General features: G+C 38.6%; 1 protein-coding gene across 2 annotated transcripts in view; it reads right to left on the bottom strand.

The window, feature by feature from the left end:
• Positions 1 to 17,443, bottom strand: part of Capn7 (calpain 7) — a 39,649-nt gene extending 22,206 nt beyond the window's left edge. For both annotated transcript variants that reach the window (XM_042679911.1, XM_042679912.1), the window contains exons 1-5: positions 17,110 to 17,443; positions 13,489 to 13,597; positions 8,161 to 8,318; positions 6,618 to 6,685; positions 3,812 to 4,012 (exon numbers count right to left, since the gene is read on the bottom strand). In XM_042679911.1, coding sequence (XP_042535845.1) covers positions 3,812 to 4,012; positions 6,618 to 6,685; positions 8,161 to 8,318; positions 13,489 to 13,597; positions 17,110 to 17,211 — 638 coding nt within the window. In that variant the 5' untranslated portion in view covers positions 17,212 to 17,443. The remainder of the gene's footprint in view (positions 1 to 3,811; positions 4,013 to 6,617; positions 6,686 to 8,160; positions 8,319 to 13,488; positions 13,598 to 17,109) is intronic.
• Between the last annotated feature and the right edge of the window lie 2,931 nt (positions 17,444 to 20,374).

Below are 20,374 nucleotides of genomic sequence, written 5' to 3'. Positions count from 1 at the left end.
ACATCTGCCTTTCAGCATTCAATTTTAAGTCAAATTTTGCCCCTTCGAGAGCCCTTCTCCATTTATATCTTCCTTCTATCTACAAGTAGAACTGCTCTGTCACTCAAATTTTCTAACTTGTTCCCCATCCCAATCCTTTCCATATCATCCTCACTTTTACCTGAAAACTAGATTGCCTGAACACCTTTTTGTTGTCTTGGTGTTTTTTTTTTTTGTGGATATTCATCTATTCAAGTCTCTTCACCCTTCCCTACACAAATACAATGCTAACTAGCTCTTTTCTACTTACTTCATATTCTACTTTCTCCTTAACATTACCCATCAAACTCAGCTCTGCCTCCTTTGTTTCCTATATAATTAATTCATTAGTATATACACAATATCTCCTTCCTATTACCACTCTGGTTAATAACTAAGGTCTTCCTAGATCACAAATATACATCTTTGTTGCTGTATTCATCTAAAAATATTGGAACAGTAATGGTGACTATAGTTCATTAGGGAATGCCACAAATAGAAGGTTGTGGTTTGTTAACTATAATAGCCTTTGCAATCAAGCTCCCTCACCTTGAGGAGAGCTCTATACAGTGACTTGAACACTGAAAAATTATTTGGCAACTGAGCCACATCTCTCCAAGTAATAGGGAAATAGACCACAGCCCAGCCATTATTCAGTTTTTAACTAATCTTCAAGAATTTACCAACTAAAAGGACCAGGAGATTGAAATGTCTACCAAACTTAGACCTAAATACATAAATGGAAAAAAAATCACTAAATTAATGAGTAAACAAGATAATCTGTCTCTCTCAAAAGCCAACTATTCTACAATAAAGGACTTAAAGTGTTAGTAAAAAAGAAATTTCACCCAAATCCAAAAAGGCAATGAAAAGAATGATCAATGAAATTAAAGAGGTAATGTACAAAGTTCTAAACAAATTCAGAGGACACAAACAACTACAGACTTCAAACAAACATCTGAATGAAATAAAGAAGAAATGCAGAAGAATGAAGGAAATGAAAGGTGTAGAAATCCTGAAATAAAGATCAAATAAACCAGGCATCAGTGGCTCACAACTAATGCTAGCTAGATATCTAATCTCTTCGTAAGCTAGACCTCAGGAAGCTGAGATGTATAGGATCAAAGTTCAAAGCCTGGGCAAAAAGTCCAAGAGACTCCATATTCAATTACCAGCAAAAAGTCAAGCTGAAGATATGACTCAAGTAGTAAGGTATCAGCCATGAGTAAGAAAGCTGAGCAAGCAGAAGACTTTGAGTTCAAACCAAAGTACTAGAAAAAATTAAAATTAAAAAAATAAAACCTCAATTGAAACCCCAGCTAATAGAACAAGTTGAAAATAGAGCATTAGGGATGGAAGAAAAAGCAGAAGAATGAGATCAAACAAAGACATTGAAAAAACACTAAGAAAATATTAACTGAATTTACAAGACCTGGACTTCATTAAAACATCATACCTACTAATCATGGGTATAGAAGAAGACAGACAATTAAAGACACTCTGAACAAATATATAATGATAGGAATATATGACATGTCTTAAAGGCCTTTCGCTATTAACATTCAATGTTCAGCCTCTCAACTCTCCAGCCAAAAGTCACAGAACAGCCATCTGGATTAAAAACCAGGATCCAACCATGTGTTGTTACAAAAAAAAACACTTCTAATTGACAAAAACAAATATAGGCTTAGGGCGAAAGGATAGAAAAGCAGGCAAGAGTACCCATATTTATAGCTATCTGATAAAACAGACTTCAAACTAAAATCAGTCCGAAGAGACAAAGAAGGTGTTTCACATTAATAAAGGAAAAAGCTGGGCACTAGTGGCTCACACCTGTAATTCTAGTTACGTAGGAGGCTGAGATCTGAGAGCTTCGGTTTGAAACCAGTCCAGGCAAAAAAGTCCTTGAGACTCTTATCTCCAATAAACTACTCAGAAAAAGCCAGAAATGATGCCATAGCTCAAGTGGCACAGCACTAGCCTTGAGCACAGAGACTCAGGGACAGTGCCCCAGGACAGGCATTAATTAACTAATTAATTAATTAAAGGAATACTCCATTAAGAAGAAATCACAATTGTTAACATATACAGACCAAACAGACCCTACTAGCCTATTGGGGAGGGTAATAATGGAAGACTTATAGGTCACTCAAACAAAAAAACATCAACAACCTCAGAGCTAAACCTTTGGGCTACACAGGTATGAAATTATTTGGTATATGACAGAACAGACATGCATGCTTCTTGTATGCTTCTTACTGGCTGCCTGAAGCCTTCTGCCTCTATTGATAATTTTGTATGACGTTATAAATATCTAAATGACCCTCAGCAAAAAAGGTTATCTATCTCTTGTCATAGAACATATGAACTGAATTAATATCTTCCGAGTATGTATTCCAGCATTAGCACATTGCTCTCAGCAGTCCATGGAACTCTGTCCATAACAGTCCATATTTTAGAACATAAAATTGGCACAACTTCTTGTACTCTACCAGACCATAACTGAATTAAACTAGAACTCAACAGCAAAAGATACTACAGTAAATATCCAAAAAAAAAATAAAGGCTGGACAATAAATTGTGGAATGACCAGTGGACATCTGAAGAAACAAAGGGTAAAAATCACAAAGTTTCCAGAATCTAGTGAAGATTAGTGAAAACTTAGAAAAAAAATGGATAAATTTCTGGATACAGTTTGCCTACCAAAACTGAACTAAGAGACTATAAGCCACCAAAACATATCTATCACAAGAAATGAAAGTGAAACAGTAAGTCTCCCAACAAAGAAAATACTAGAATTACAGATTCACTGCTAAATTTTACCAAACTTTTAGAGAAAAACTAACACCAATACTCCTCAAACTTCCATGAAATAGAAAGGGAAGGAATGCTACTGACCTTATTCTATAAAGCTAGTAGTATTACACTCATTTTATAATACTAGCTATTCAGCAGGCTGAGATCTAAAAGATCATGGTTCAAAGCCAGCCCAGGAAAAGTCCAAGAGATTCCATCTCCAAAATAAACAACAAAAAGCTGGGCTGGAGGAGTATCTTAAGTGAAGCACATCAGCTGCAGTAAGCCAAGGGCGAATCCTGGAGTTTACACCCTAGTACCAACAAAAAAAAGAAAGAAAGAAAGAAAGAAAGGGAGGGGGAGGGGAGGGAAGGGAAGGGACAAAGCAGAGGGAAGGGTAGGAGGGGAGGGAAGGAGGGAAGAAGCAAGGAAGGAAGGAAAAACTATTCATAACTCAAGACCTATTTATTTCAAGGTAACAATTTTTCCTCCTTTAGTGCTCTGGTTAAAACTGGCACTGATTATTAGTAGTCAGCCATATCTCTGTTATACTCTCTAACCATCAGGGTTCAATTTGGCACAATAATAGAATTTTCAGAAAAACACACTAGGTAGTGTGTCTAGTAAAAACTGCAAAATACTAAAATTATGAACCAACAAAACCCAAGGTTGCCTTCACTTGAGCTAGCCCCCAGCTCTTTTTGTTAATACTTTGTTTTTGAGACAGGGTCTTCTTAACATTGCCTAGGCTGACTTTGAACTCAAGATCATATTCCCGCTGCTTTCAAAGTAACAGCACCATTATATCTGACTGAAAACCAAAACATTTCAGGTAGTAAATTTAGTTGTAACTATATAAGATGTGATATATAATTATATAATAACAGCAAAACATGTTATAACAAGGTTTGAATACAATTTAGCAAACCTAATTAGAATAAAATTACCTGTACTGATTATGTTAACAAAATTCATTCCAAGTCATAAACGGATTTACCTGAGCACTTCTATTTCTTCTGCTGTGTATCTCTGTCCTTGTGCATCACATGACTGTGGACTTATAAATTGCTGAGGTTTCTCAAGGAAAGGATTAGATCCTAGAGGAAAATGTGTTCGCACTGGAGGTGGCTTTGTTTGAGTATTTGTTGACTTTATTTTGTAAAATGGCTTTGTCAAAGGTTCACTCAATGCTTCTGCTCTATAATACAAGTACAGAAAAACTATTTAAATTTTTCTACTCACATTTAAGATTTAAGGAAATAAAATTTACTTCAAAAATCAGTCAAGCATACCTAATGAAAATTAGCATATAAAATTTTTACATTCTTATCTAAATTTCACTACTTAAGCTACTACCAGAGATAGTAGCTTAAGTATTCTCTATAACATTATTCTCTATAACATTAATTGAACACCTAATGTGTATGTCAGATCTGATGTAAGTATAAGAGGTATAAAATCATTTCTGCTGCCAGACACTGATAGCTCACACCATAATCCTGGCTACTTAGGAGGCTGAGATCTGAGGATCATGGTTCAAAGCCAGCTTGGAATTGAAACTGTGGCTCAAAGTGGTGGGGCACTAGACTTGAGCAAAAAAGCTGAGGGACAGTTCCCTGAATCAAACCCCACAACCAAAGAAAAAAATCTGCCAATGGTTTTTTGTTTTGTTTTGTTTTTGCTGGTCTTGGGGCCTGAATTCTGGGCCTGGGCGCTGTCCCTCAGCTCTTCAGCTCAAGGCTAGCGCTCTACCACTTAAACTACAACGCCACTTCTGGTTTTCTGGAGATAATAGTTTCACGGACTTTCCTGCCCGGGCTGGCTTTGAACCGAGATCCTCAGATCTCAGCCTCCTGAGTAGCTACGATTACAGGCGTGAGCCACCAGCGCCTGGCTCTGCCAATGGTTTTCTCAGGGGAAAATAAAAACAGTGCTTCAAAATGATATAGATGCCAGGACAGAAGTATTACAATACAGATGAATGTACAACAGAAATACAGACTTAACGACTGGGAAAAAAAAAAGGGAGATTCAGGGAAGGCTGCTAAAAACTTAATGCCTGAGCCACATGCTCACCTAGGAAGTGGGCAAGCATCTTCAAATACAAAAAACAAGTATAAGGTGCATAGTACACAGGCTTAATTTCAAAAGAATGGATATGTGGACTGGAGTCATGGCTTGAGTGGTAGAGTACAGGAATGATCAGAAAGTTTATGCTCTGGTACCAGCACCAGGAATGAAGGAAGGGAAGAAGGAAGGGAGGGAGGAAGAGAATGAATGTAGCCCCTGGAAAAAAAAAATAAACAAGCAGCAGCTAAGTGACAAGGGAAATGTAGAAGTAGAATCATGAAAGGGAATTTTGACTGCTCTGTAAAAGAACAAAAAATGCAGCTTGGTGCTGGTAGTTTATGCCTTCCCAAGTAGCTACTCAGGAAGCTGAGATCTGAGGATCATGATTCCAGGCCAGCCCAGGAAAAAACGCTCTTCAAACTATTATCTCCAAGAAGTTACTCAGAAAAAAAGCCAGAAGTGGTGCTGTGGCAAGTGGTAAAGTGTTAGCTTGAACACAAAGAAGCTCAGGGACAGTTCCCAGACCCTTAGTTCAGGACTGGCAACAAAAAAAAGAACTAAAAAGCTACAATATACAGGTTCTTGAGACCCATCAATGAGCTCAGGGGTCATATGAACAAATGTTACATACTTTTTCCTGGAAAGCCAACCAGTAACACTCACCCCTTCGCTTCTGATGCACTCAGGAATACTGGATAGTTTATCAACACACATCATGACTGGTGAAAGAAGTCATGATGGAGAAGACAACGTGTCAAGTACATGTCTTCATGACTTTGGGGAAACAAACTAAAGGCTGATGATGGTGATGAAAAAAGAAATGACTATTACACTGCAATAGAAAAAGACCAGGGAGTTGTATAGCTATCTAGTCGGAACCTCAAAAAGGAGATAATTTTAATAATCCATGCTATAGATATAATTTCCATTTTCCCTTTATCTACAATAGTCTTTGAAGAAGAATTCTCTTAAACAAATCCATCCATTCTTTCCATAAACATACCCTTGAACACAAACATTAGGCATTCTGCTACAAACTTAGTAGAGCAACAAACAAAATCAGCAAAATGTGTTTTCACAGACCTTACATTTTGGAGAGAGAGGTTGAAAGTAATACAGCCTAATAACAAATACTAATCTGGTAAGTGCCATACACCTTCGGGAGTTGTATAAGAGAGATAGCAAAAAATATTAAATAAGATAAAAATGCTGTAAAAGACTCAGTTTTAAATAGAATGGTCTCACTGGCAAGTTGACATGAGCTCAAGATGAAAGAGATACACATAAGTATAATTTGGGGAATATGTGTAACTGGAAACAGAATCATTCTCAATCTTTACTTTTCCTCTCAGTAACTCTTGAAGGCTTTCTGAAAGTTCTCTTCTATGGTTGTTTTATTTTTCTGTGGTGCTGGGGATCAGAGCCTTCCTCATGGTAGGCAAGTACTTTTACCACTGAGCTACATTCATAACAAATCCTCCATCTTCCAATTCACGTATCATAGTCATTTTTTATATAGAGTAAAAATTAATAATACTTTGGGGCTATTTCTTACATTCAAAGCAAAGAACTAGAGAAGATATAAATTCACTCAGAAAATGGAAGATTTCTAAATCTTAGTTTAAAGATCTTCATCTTATTACTATAATCTCTACTACACATTAAAATAAATCTGTTAAATAATAACACAACACATATCACCCATAGAGTAAAATTAGAGTGACAAAACTCACCTGTCTAGTGCCTGTCGAGCCAACTGTTTCAGTTTGTTTTGCAGGGTTTTATCAGCAGTTTCATACGACTTAAAAGAAAGAAACATATTCTAAAGCATATTTATTGTTTTAATTTGCTTGATCCATGGCAATGATATGTAAAAGAAAATGTACCATGCATAGTATACTTCTTGAAATTACGAGTAAATTTTTTAAAAGATGACATTTTATCTTCAGCCTTAAAAGTTATCATCTAATGCTATGTAATATGTTTCATGTTTACAGTTTATGTGTTAAAACTATATCTGAAGATTATCACTTTAAAATTTAGTGTGGACAAGTGCTAAGTAGACCACAGCTATGCAACAACACTGCCATGGAAGACTGAGTGGCACGTCTCAGGAGCTAACATATGGTTTCAGGGACTTAGTGAAATCAGGCTACATAGTTTCTTTGAACAAAAGATCCTGCCCAAAAAAAACATTGTAAAAGGCACTGGAAGCATGATTTGCCATTTTACCTGATCTCCCCCTCAAATACAAGTACTATATGCCCCCTGAAGCATCTGAACCAAGGTTCTTCAGAGAGCAGGAAAAGCCACTCAGCATACCGACTTTACACTGCAAGACAATAAAGCTTCTCCTTTTTACTGTATAAAGTTTTATTTTTAAAGGGAGAGAAGTTTATTTTAAATTCATAGGTTATGGTGAATTTTTCCTGTAATCATTTTAGCTACTATGATATGAATAAGCTATCCAGGCACTGGTGGCTCACATCTCTAATCCTAGCTACTTAGGAGGTTGAAAATAAGAGGATCTCAGATGTAGGCCAGTGGGACAGAAAAGTACTTGAGACTATTTCCACAGAGTGAGCTTGATACAGTGGCACACAAGTGTGATTCCAGTAATGATAAGCAGTCATAGCTCAGGCACAGACTAATTCAGGAAGTGAAAGCTTATTCAAAAAATAACCAGTGAAAAATAGTGAGAGGCATGGCTCAGTGGTATCATGCTAAACTGGCAAACACGAGGCTAAATTCAAATGCCCAATACCTTCAAATTTAAAAAAAAAAAAAAATCAAAAGATAAACTGGATGCTGATAGCTCACACCAGTAATCCTAGCTACTCAGGAGCCTGAGATCTGAGGATCACGGCTCAAAGCCAGTACACATAGGAAAGTACATGAGACTCTTATCGCCAAAAAACTACCAAAAAAGCTGGAGGTGGAGCTGTAGCTCAAGTGGTAGAGAACTAGCCTTGAGTAAAAAAGAAGCTCAAGGATAGTGGCGAGGCCTTGAGTTCAAGCCTAAGGACTGAAAAGAAATAAATAAAAGCCTGAGCTCAAAACTAGTGCCTCTAATTAAAAAACAACTGGTAGTAACTCAGTTATAATAGTGATAAAAAAAAAAGTGTAAATCCCATTATTAACTTATCATCTTTTAGCGACGATTAACTTAATTATATGTCAGAACCATTTTTTCTTTATGGAGTTAATTAAAATTCATTAGAAAAGGAAGAAATTTCTTAACATAATTCACCAAGTTTAGCTTGTAACTATACATACTGTCTTCAAACAGAGGTCCACAGCTTCCGTATACAATTCTATAGCATCTTCAATGTTTTCTTTTTCATCTTCATCAAAAGCTTGTGTAACAAGGAAATGGGCACGCTCTAGGTCCAACTGATGTTTTGATTTCAAGGGATCAACACTCTTTGACTGAACTAAGAAATGGGGAGGGGGGGGAACAGCATATATTGAAGGAACATTAATTAAAATATAGCTATGGAACACTACCATTTTAATAGATTTAAGACATTCTTTATCTATTCTGGAGGCTGAGATCACAGTTCAAAGCTAGCCCAGGCATAAAAGTATAAAATTAACTTGTGAAAAGCCAGGCTGGAGGCATGGCTCAAGTGGCAGACTACCAGCTAAATAAATGTCAAGCTCTGAGTTCAAATTCCAGTAACAAGGGGGGGGGGCAGGGAGGCTGTACAATATATTAAAAAGAAATAATTTGCTGGGAGCTGGTATCTCCTGCCTATAATCCTAGCTACTCAAGAGGCTGAGATCTCAAAATCACAATTCAAAGGCAGAACAGATAAAAGTGTCTAGGAGACTCCATCCCTAATTAGTCAGCAAAATGTCATACAAGAGTCATGGCTCACATGGGAGAGCACCAACCATAAGCAAGCAAGCAAGCTGAACAAATGCTTGAGGCCCAGAGTTCAAGCCCAGTACCAGAACACAAAAAAAGGACTAATTTTCTCCTAGTCTTTTTAATCTTAATTTTAAGATAACCCCCCTCAAAACCCAAATGTCTATCACACAATAGACAACAGAGGTAAGGAATATTTAAAGGGTTTTATTACAATTATTTCTCCTTTGCCTCCTTACCAGCACCCTTTCATCCAAAGAATGCGCCTCATATCTCCCCCCCCAAAAAACTCCATTATATTTTAAGGTAATTTTTCCCATTCTAACAATAATTGTGTAATATACTAGGATCTGATGGTAAAGTTCCTTCTTTTCCTGTTAATCTGGGTCTAAAATAAACTATCATATTGTACGGATCTTTAAAATAAGTATTTCCATTTGTTTTTAGTTTATAATATTTGTAAGATGTATGTCACCAGAACATACAAAATTCTTGTAGAGCTGAACAATAACATTTCTCTACAGAAGATATTAAAATGGCCATCTGCAAATGAGAACATGCTCAATATTATCAGCCATCAAGCAAAGGCAAATCAAAACCACAATGGAATGAATGCTACCTTACACTCATTAGGATGGCTACAATAAAAAAAGATTGTAGCACAGGCCAAAGCTAGGGTGATGTACGTATCTGTAATCCCAGAACTCAGTAAACTAGGGCAGGAGGATCACAAATTTGAGGCCAGCCTTTGCTACACAGGCCATCTGGGCTACAAAATAAACAAACTAGCCAGGCACCAGTGGCTCACACCTGTAATCCTAGCTACTCAAGAGGCTAGTATCTGAGAATCGCAGTTTGAAGCCAGCCCAGGCAGGAAAGCCCCTGAGACTCTTATCTCCAGTAAGCTTCTCAGAAAAACCCAGAAGTGGTGCTGTGGCTCAAGTGGTAGAATACTAGCCTTGAGCACAAAAAGACAGCATCAAGGACAGCATCCAGGACCAGCAAAAAAAAGCTCAGGGACACTACCCAGGCCCCAAGTTCAAGCCCAGGACCAGCATAAATAAGCAAACTAATTAATTTTAGGAGCTTAAAAAAAAAAGAACCACAAATGTATACATAAATAAAACTATATAATTATATATCTAAAAACTGTATATATACACATATAGTATATACAGTATGTATATAATTATTTATCTAAAAACTATATATACACACATATATAGTACATATAGTATGTATACTATGTATACACACACACACACAGTGTCTAGTACTCACAAGGCCCTATGGTACAACAACAACAAAGAAAAAATGCGGGCAGGGAAGGTGGCTCAGTGGTAGAGTACTTTACTTGCATGCATGAGGCCCTGGGTTCGATTTCTCAGCACCACATAAGCAAAAAAAAAAAAAAAAAAAGTCAGAAGTAGCGCTGTGGCTCAAGTGCTAGAGCGTTAGCCATAAGCCGAAGAGCTGAGGGACAGCGCCCAGGCTCAGAGTTCAGGCCACACAACCAGACCCAAAAAAAAAAAAAAAAAACAAAATAAAACTCATTCACAATGTTGAAAAATAACATCCAATAGCCAAAATGTATGAAAAACTCAGCTACAAGAATGGAGCACTGATATATTCTACAATATTAAGTAAGCTTAATGAAAGAAGTCAGACCATGAGAGATTAGTCATATAGGATGATCACATTTGTATGAAATATAAAATATCCAGAAATACCCAGAACAGGCAAATTTATAAAGACAGAAAGTAGATTATAGTGGCTGTTGCTAGGAGTTAGGGGTTAGGAGCATAAAGTGACTACTAACAGTTAGGTTTCTTACAGGTCAACAAAAATGTTCTAAAGTTAGAACATGTAGAGAGCTATATTAAAAACCATTAAATTAAGGGCAGGGAATGTGGCTCAGTGGTAAAGTGCTTGCCTAGCATGCATGAGGCCCTAGGTTCGATTCCTTGATACCACATAAGATTAATAAAAGAAAAAGAATCATTAAAAAAAAAGTTTTAAAAAAAATAAAATAAAAACCACTAAATTATACATTTTCTCTCCCCCTCCCAGTACTCAAGTCTAACCTGAGGGCCTCAAGCTTACTCAGCTTATTAGGTTTGCTCAGTTGGTGCATTACCATTTTAGTCCCGCTTCCAGTTCATCATTTTACTGATTATTTTAGAGATAGAGTCTCACAAGACTTTTTCTACGTGGGCTTGCTTAAAACTGTAATCCTCCAGTTCTCAGCTTCCTGAGTAGCTAGGATTACAGTTGTGACCCACAGGTACCTGACTTGAATTACATACTTTAAAAGAGTGAATTTCTGTAAGTGAACTGTATCTCAATAAACCTGTTATTTAAAAAGAAATACTTCACATTCTATTCATTTCTAAAAAATACATGCTGATGTCTTAAAACTTTAATCATCATTACTATTCTGGCATGTGCTTAATCTCATTCATAAAATGAAGGCATCAAAATTTAAAAACATTAAAACAATCTAGACAGGGTTTCTCAGCATTGGTACTACTGATATTTGGCTGAATAATTCTTTCAGTGGAAGAATGTACCATGTATTGTAAAATTTTTAGCAATATTCCAGAACTCTTCTCAATTAGATACCAGTAGCATAATCCCCCTCCACCCAGAAATACGCAAACCAAAATTTCTCCAAACAATGCCATATGTCTTCTAGAGCAACCTGCTTTCTCATACTTTTATTTTCTATACTTTATTGAGGGCTTCCTGAGGGCTAATCTAGCACTACTACATACAAGTACTAGCTAAAACATTTACACAAGAAATGGTCATTCAAATAAAGGGAAATATGTCAGGTGCTGATGGCTCAGGCCTATAATTCTAGCTACTCAGGAGGCTGAGATCTGAGGAGTGCAGTTCAAAGCCAGCTGGGGCAGGAAAGTCTGTGAGACTCTTATCTCCAATTAACCACCAGAAAACTGGAACTGTGGTTCAAGTGGCAGAGTGCTCACCTTGAGCTGAAGCGCTCAGGGACAGCACCCAGGCCCAGAGTTCAAGACCTATGACTGACCAATAAATAAATAAATAAATAAATAAATGGAAATATATATTTTTTTCTGGGAGTAGGCATGAAAGATTACTTTCTATAGTTTAGAGATAATTTCATTTGAAACAGTTTATGAAACAAAGTGCACTATTTATGAAACAAAGCAGCTAAATTTAGGAACTTCGTTTAATTGGCTCACAAAACGAAGTTTCTTTGGATCACACAGTATTAATATTATTTTTTCAGTTTAGGGGATAGAACTAAGGTATCCAACAGCTCTACAACAGAGTTACACCTCCAACTCCCATACAGAATTCCAAAAAATTAGTATAACTTCATATCATAAGCAATCCACCTTTTAATTATATGTGCCATTTATGGTCAAGTAAGAGGACTGCTCTAACAGGGAATTAAAAGTAGATCAAATCTACTTTGTCCTAACTATATGCTTGTAACTGTTCATTCTGTTCAGAATGAGTGGAAAACAACAAAATCAACGAGTAAAGATTCTCCTGGACAGTCTTGATTGTGGCTTACTTTTCCAGCAAGAGGACACCCAAAAAAAAGAGGGTTAAAAGTCCCTACCACATACATTATTAATGCATTTCTAAAACAAAATGTCAATAGATGTTAATTCTTCCTTGAATGTAAACAGCAGACTGACAGAAACCTCTACCTAACAAAATTGTGATCAGTAAGTCTATGCATACCTCTCTCACAGCACTAGCCAAGCTGTTTGCAAAAATAAATACAGGCTATTACAGGTCTCTGTTTACATGTTTCTTTTCCAAGTCCTGGTTTTAAAAAAGGAGTCGAGCAAAGGTCTGGAAGTAGAAAACACTGAGAGAGATTGCATACCAACTGATGTTTTTATTTTTTGTTTGTTTTTGTCGGTTGTGGGGCTTGAACTCTGGGCTCTGGCACTGTCCCTGAGCTCTTCAGCTCAAGGCGAGAGCTCTACCACTTGAGCCACAGCGCCACTTCCAGTTTTCTGGTGGTTTATTGGAGATAAAGAGTCTCACAGCCTTTCTTGGCCAGCTGGCTTTGAACCGTGATCCTCAGATCTCAGCCTCCTGAGTAGCTAAGATTACAGGTGTGAGCCACTGGCACCCAGCTATGATGTCTTTAAACACTGAAAACAATTAGTCATTTGATTTTAATATCAGGAAAAGATAAATGTCAGATTTTTAAAAAGCTGACTCATAATGCAGTCCTCATCTTAAGTCTGCCAATGAGAAATTGTTTGATATGTCTCCACCTCTCGAAAATTAGGAAACTGGCTATTATAATCTCAAAGGTTCTTTTGAGCCGGGCACTGATGTCTCACACCTGTAATCCTAGCTACTTAGGAGCTGAGAGCTGAGGATCACAGTTCAGAGCCAGTTCGGGCAGGAAAGTCCATGAGACTCTTATCTCCAGTAAACCACTAGAAAAACGGAAGTGGCACGGTGGCTCAAGTGGTGTAGATCGCTTGCCTTGAGCTGAAGAGCGTAGGGACAGCGCCCAAGCCCCACAACCAACAACAACAACAAAAAAAAAAAAAAGTTTTTTTGATAGATCATTTGTTTCCATATTATTAATCTATGAATATTTCAGAGAAATAAACAGAGTAAGCATCAAGATCCACAGATGAAGAGGAAAGAGAAAAGATTTGAGGAGGAAAAGATTTGATGGGAGAGGAAGAAAAGTGACAAGTTTAGTAACTAACCTGCTGAATGTAAAGCTTGAACTCTTTCCTGATATTCATTTATTTTTTCTTGGATATGTTCTAGGCTTGATCCTGCCATCTCAGCATAAATCAAGGCTTGTGCAGCTTCCTAAAAAAAAAGAATTCAAAGGAAGTCAATGATACAATGATTTGAATTTTCATGACTACTCTAATTCACAACTGCTTTCCATGAATGACAAACCAAGAATACCCTTTAATATTATTTTTTTCTGCCACACATAGTGGTAGATACCTATAATATCAGCTACTCAGGAACCAGTGATCAAGACAGTCTAGGCAAAAGGTGCATGAGATTCCATCTCAACTAATTTTAATAAGCTGGTTAAGATGGTGCATACCTGTCATTCCAACTAAGCAGAAGGATAAATAGGCCAGCTGAAGCATAAATGTGAGACCTCATTTGAAAAATACCTAAAGCAAAAAGGTGTTGCTCAAATGATAGGACATCTGTCTAGCAAGGCCTTGACTTCAAACCCTAGTACTACCAAAAAGAAATAAATTACAAAGATTAAATATCTCACAATAAACTGAAAGTCTCCACAGAAATATGGTCAAAAGGTAACACATATTAAAGCAGATTTTACTATGAAAAAAATGCTTTTAATTAAGAAAACTTTGATTCTTCTTCCATTACTCCATAGCTTCCACTGCCAGTTTTATGGTATGGCTAGCAAAGAGGAGTTTCTATCTTCCCATCACCACTCCATGAAGATTACCAATGCTAACACCATGAAAGAGCAGTGAGATTCCCCAAGTGACACAGTACCTTCTTTGCAATACCCTAACCAGATTCGATACTCTATGAGGTCTCAAGCCTGTTTCTAAAGCAACTACCCACAGAGCATCACTTTTGTTGTTTTGTTTTGTCAGTCATCAGGCTTGATATCTGGGCCTGAGCGCTGTCCCTCAGCTCTTCAGCTCAAAGCTAGTGCTCTACCACTTGAGCCACAGCGCCACTTCCAGTTTGCTGGTGGTTTATTAGAGGTAAGAGTTTCACAACCTTTCCTGCCCAGGCTGCCTTTATAAACTATGATCCTCAGATCTCAGCCTCCTGATTAGCTAGGATTACAGACATTATGAGCCACCGGCGCCCAGCTTGAGCATCACTTTTTAAATCCAGTTATTTGAGCAGAAAGTCTTTTGCTGAACCTAACAAAATTAGTTTGGGTTTTTTTAAGTGCAGTTTTAACCCTGTTGGAACTTTAACCTTTATGTCTTTAGACTGTAAGATAGAAAACATATGATTCCCTCACTTTCCATAACTCAGATATTTCAAGTGTGAAAAATATACCTTGACATATAAGCATTATATGGTTTCATACAAATCAATATTATCTAAATACAGTATAGTTACACTTAACTTCAATAAACTGCATAGTTTATAAGGTATTATAAAATATCTATTACATGTAAGTATATTCCCCTTCCCAAATGTCATGTAGATTTTCAAAAGATAGACTTTGAAAATCTATCTTACTTTAAAATGAAGCTAGCTTTTAAAGCTGCTCCTATCAACTTTATTTTATTCATGTCAATTACATTCAAAAGTAACAAGAAACTGCTTGCTGGGCACCAGTGGCTCAAGCCTGTAATCCTAGCTACTCAGGAGGCTGAGGTCTGTGGATTTCAGTTCTAAGCCAACCTGGGACTCTTATCTCTAACCACTAGAACACTGAAGTAGAGCTGTGGCTCAAAGTGGTAGAGGGCTATCCTTTAGCAAAAAGGCTCAAGGACAGCACCAAGGCCCTGAGTTCAAGCCCCACAACTAATTAAATAAATATTGCTTTTAGAACAGCATCAAGGTAAAAAACATTAAACTGATAAAGTTTATATAATTTCTAGAAGTATGACTACTTTTATTTGTATCCAGTATTAAGGCTTGCACTCAGGGACTGAATTCTTGCTTAGTTTTTCACTCAAGGCTGACAGAATATTCTACCACATGAGTCACACCTCCACAGCCTCTTTTTCTGCAGCAGCTGGCTTTGAACTACGATCCTCAGACCTTCATCTCTGAATTACAGGCATGAGCCACTAGAGCCCAAGACAACTACTCTTTTGACTTTCTTAAGGATGAAATATGCTTAAATGACAATATATGTCACCTATTAGAAAGCTTTTTGCTTTGCAAAAAAGCACTTTTTATATGGCACAATTTTAACCTATTAGTACTTGTCAATTATTTAAAAAACTAAAATCCACAACATTTCATTTAATGAAATAATCATGTTCTGAAATTGTTAAAAAAAAAAAAAAAAGAAAAAAGAAAAAAGTCCAAAAGAAGTAATTCTTTTTTTCTTTTTGTCGGTTGTGGGACTTGAACTCTGGGCCTGGGCGCTGTCCCTGAGCTCTTCAGCTCAAGGCTAGCGCTCTACCACTTAAGCCACAGAGCCACTTCAGGTTTTCTGGGGGTTACTTGGAGATAAGAGTCTCAGGGACATTCCTGCCCGGGCTGGCTTTGAACTGTGATCCTCAGATCTCAGCCTCCTAAGTAGCTAGAATTACAGGCGTGAGCCACCGGCAACCAGCCTTAAACATCAGTGAGCCACCGGCCCCAGGCCAAAAGGAGTAATTCTGAAACACTTTAGACTTTAAAATAAAGGCAATAATATATTAGACTGAAGCAAACCACAATTCACTGACATCACACAAACATGTAAAAAAAAAAAAGTACTTTTACTGAATAATTAGTAGTCTAGCATGCTAGGCGACAGTAGTATAAAATATTTTTGAAACTAACTAGAGCTGAGGCATTGCAAATCTTCAGGACTGGAGAGAAGAGAATAGATGGATATACAAGCCCATATCTTTTGATTTAATATTTGGCTCTCAGTAATTCATCAAAATAATATTTTTTCAGGCAAATGTGGAAAGCATCTTTTATAAGAATATTTACTGCACCTTTGCGGTGCTAAAAAAAAAAAAGAAGAAGAAGAAGAAGGAAAGAAAAAGAAGGAAAGAGAAAGAGGGAAGGCGAGGGAGAGGGGGGAGAGGGAGAGGGAGGGAAGGAGGGAGAGAGAGAAAGAGAAAGAGAAAGAGAGAGAGACAGAGACAGAGAAAACCAAATGCCTAAAAGACTAGAAACACATTATGGCATATGCACATACTGAAATACTATGTGGCTATTATTAAAATATTGTAGCAATAAATGTAATGATTTGGAAAACGTTCGAATGAAAAGGTTTAATAGTACTAACAGCATGGTACAAGTTTATAGCAGGAAAAAAACCGTACACACAGATGCTTAGGAAATCCACCATGAAGAGATAAGAGGTGGACTTATCGTTTTCAGTTTGATTTTTCTTTTCTTCATCGCAGATGCATTATTTTGGTTCCAGAGACCACTCCCCCTCGCCATTAGTCAGAGCCAAAGGACAGCAAGAATTAGTCACCAACTCCCCATCCCGAAGTACTGTCCCAGGAGTGGCTACACTGTGGGCACCTGCCAGGCCAAGACTGTCCAGAGAAGCAGGAGCCGCCGCGGGCGTGGCAAAATAAGGCCGGAGGCCCGGTCGCCTCGGCACCGGGACCCCGCCCCCGGCCTCAGGCCCGTGCTACTCCCGCTCCAGTGACCCCGCCAGAGCGAGGCGCCCGGCCTACCTTGTAGTAAAACACCGCCTCGGAGTAGCGGCCTTCGTGGTCGCGCTGCACCGCCAGCCGGGCGAACTGCACGGCGTCCCGCTCCAGCGCCGTTGCGTCCATGGCGCCGAGGCTCCGCGCCGGGGGAGAGAGCCAGGCCTTGAAGCACCACGGCTCTCAGCCGACCACGGCGCACCCGGGAGCCACAGCGAGGACGTGGTGAGCCAGGGCAGGACCGGGAAAGTTTACTTTCGGCAGTGGGAGGGAAAGCAGATGTCTTCAGCTCCGGCCGCCGAGACGCCACGCCTCACGGAGTAGCCCCGGCTCGCAGCCCGAGGGGCCGCGGCACTTCACGTTCCCCCATCCCGCCCACTAGCCGCATTGCGCACGCGCAGCCAACCCAAGGGCGTGTCTCCAGAGGGGCGCCGCCCCATTCCGGACTGGAGGGGGGCGCACGAGAAAGTGGGTGGAGCCAGAGCCACCGCGGGAAGCCGTGCGGTCGCTGTGCACGTGATCTCAGCGTCACCTGTGATTGGGTGGCCGAAGACAGGTGTACTTCGACGAAGAAGGAGGTACTGCAGTCTGAAAGGAGGTGGTGCTGTTTCGGTTGATGCTTATTTAGAAAGGGGAATGTGCCTTCAGCACCTTCTCTACTAAGTGTAAAAAGGATACGTAGGCATAAAGAGGCAATGAGCTCTATGTCACAACATCAGCTGGACTGAGACCTACAGTAAGGATAAGAGGTTCTTCATTTTCCACAAATTCAATCATGACCCCAAATAGCTCTTCTAAGTATAGTATTGTTTGAATTGTCAACAAACTGGTGTATTTTCATTTGTACTTATTCTTAGGTTAATTTAGTGTTGCAGGTAAATAATTTGAATAATTAAATCATTTGACCAGTGTCTTCTGTCCTTTACAGATCTGAATAGATCTTTAGAGCAATAATGAGAATGATCTAGAGATAGGCTCCAGAGGTGAGATGGTACTCAATAGTCATGCTGAGTCTAAGAAAGGACAGTTGCTTCAGCAGTTTCATAACTGAAGCAGGGATAGTTTGTCTTTCAATTTTATCCCAACATTGGGAACAAGGCTGGTACAGAGTAGGAGTTCAACACATTTTAAAATCTTGAATGAGTGGACTCCTCTACTCAAATATATTTAATGCCCCTTCCAGCTTTATTTTGAAGAAAGCAATCTAAATTCCTTAGCCCAAAATGATAGTTACTAGTATCTCCTTCAATACATGAGCTCAGGCCACATTCCCAATGTGTTTCCATCACTGCTTTTTTTTTTTTTTTGGTCGGTCATGGGGCTTGAACTCTAGGCCTGGGTGTGGTCCCTGAGCTCTTCAGCTCAAGGCTAGTGCTATACCACTTGAGCCACAGCACCATTTCTGGTTTTCTGGTGGTTGTTGGCAATAAGAAACTCACTGACTTTCCTGCTCAGGCTGGCTTTGAACGGTGATCCTCAGATCTCAGCCTTCTGATTATTACCAGCAATACATTAGACAAAGTCCTAATATCCAATATATACAAGGAACTCAAGAAACTAACCCTTCTCAAACCTAATAAAGTACTAAATGGGCAAGGAAGCTAAGGAGCAACTTCTCAGAAGAAGAGGTAAGAATGTCAAAGAAATACATAAGGAAATTCTCATCATCCCTGACCATAAAGGAAATGCAAATCAAAACAACTCTGAGATTCCAGCTCATCCCAGTTAGATTGGCCAACATTTTAAATTTGAACAACAATACCACTTGTACTGCTGGTGGGAATGTAAACTAGTACAACCACTCTGAAAAGCAGTTGGGAAGTTCCTCAAATAACTGAACATTAGACCTTCCCTGTAGTCCAACCATACCACTCCTAGGCATCTACCCTGAACATCATGAGCCTATGCTAAGGAAACTGCACATCTATGTTCATTGCTGCACTATTCACACTAGCCAAGATATAGAAACAGCCCAGATGCCCCACAATAGATGAGTGGATCCAAAAAATGTGGCACTTATATTCGGTGGAATTTTACACAGCCATTAGAAAGAATAATATGTCATTTTCATGGAAATGGATGGAACTGGAATAAATCATGTGAAGTGAGGTAAGCCATGATTAGAGAGACAGTGCATTTTCTCTCTGATATGTAGAAGTTAGATTTTAAATGCAATGGGATATGAAAAATTACACAGGATTCTAGCTATTCATATACAGTGAGACCAAAAGAAGATACTATTAGTAGAGAATCACAAAGGCACTATGCCTAAGCACCTCTTCATATTTACAAAATAGTATACATACTGAAACAAACTCCCAAGATATGGAGAGTAGGAGGGAGGACACAGTATTCCAGGGGAAAGGAGTGTAAAAGTACAGCAGTAGAGCTCACTGGACATAGATGAAAGTGAACTATACAACTCATGGGTGGAGTTGGGAGGAAGGGACTGGGAGAAAATGAGAGAACAGATGACACTGTATGAAAAGAAATGTACTCATTACCTGACTCATGTGAATGTAACCCCTCTGTACATAACAATCCCTCTTTAATAACAATGATGTAATTTTTTATTGGGTGCCAGTGGCTCATGCCTAAGATCCAAGCTATTTAGGAGGTTGAGCTCTGAAGATCACAGTTCAATGCAAGAAGAGGCAGAAAAGTCTATGGGATTCTTATTTCCAATAAACCACCAAAAACAAACCACCAGAAGTAAAGCTGTGGTTCAAGTGGTAATGCATATCTTTGAGTTAAAAAAAAAAAAAAAAGCTCAAGGACAACACTCAGGCCCTGAGTTCAAGCCCCAGGACCAGCGCGCGCGCACACACACACACACACACACACACACACACACACACACACACAATGCATATGTATTCTAATTAGGCAAAATATGTATATAAATCCATACACATAAGCCCTAATAATATATCTTCTAATTTTGAATTATCCACATATGTGTGAGTGTATAGATATACCACTTGAGCCACAGCACCATTTCCTGCTTTTTCTGCTTATGTGGTGCTGAGGAATCAAACCCAGGGCCTCATGCATGCAAGGCAAGCACTCTATCACTGAGCCACCTTCCCAGCCCAAAAAGGCAATTTCTATCTTCATCTAACCCAGTATCTAGAAATAGAATAGCTATGCAATAAGCATGTCAAGCTGGTATACTCACAAATCTTACTCTGGAACAACTCTGACAGTCTGATGTTGAATGGCAGATTATTTTTCTGAACTTGTGTTGGCTTTGAACCTTGAACTTTATATATCACAGCTTCCTAGGATTATA

Source organism: Dipodomys spectabilis, unplaced genomic scaffold (genome assembly GCF_019054845.1).
Source record: "Dipodomys spectabilis isolate Male_0828 unplaced genomic scaffold, ASM1905484v1 ptg000054l, whole genome shotgun sequence".
NCBI lineage: Eukaryota > Metazoa > Chordata > Mammalia > Rodentia > Heteromyidae > Dipodomys > Dipodomys spectabilis.
Note: the sequence above shows the minus strand (reverse complement) of the source record. Positions and strands in the feature narration are given on the sequence as shown.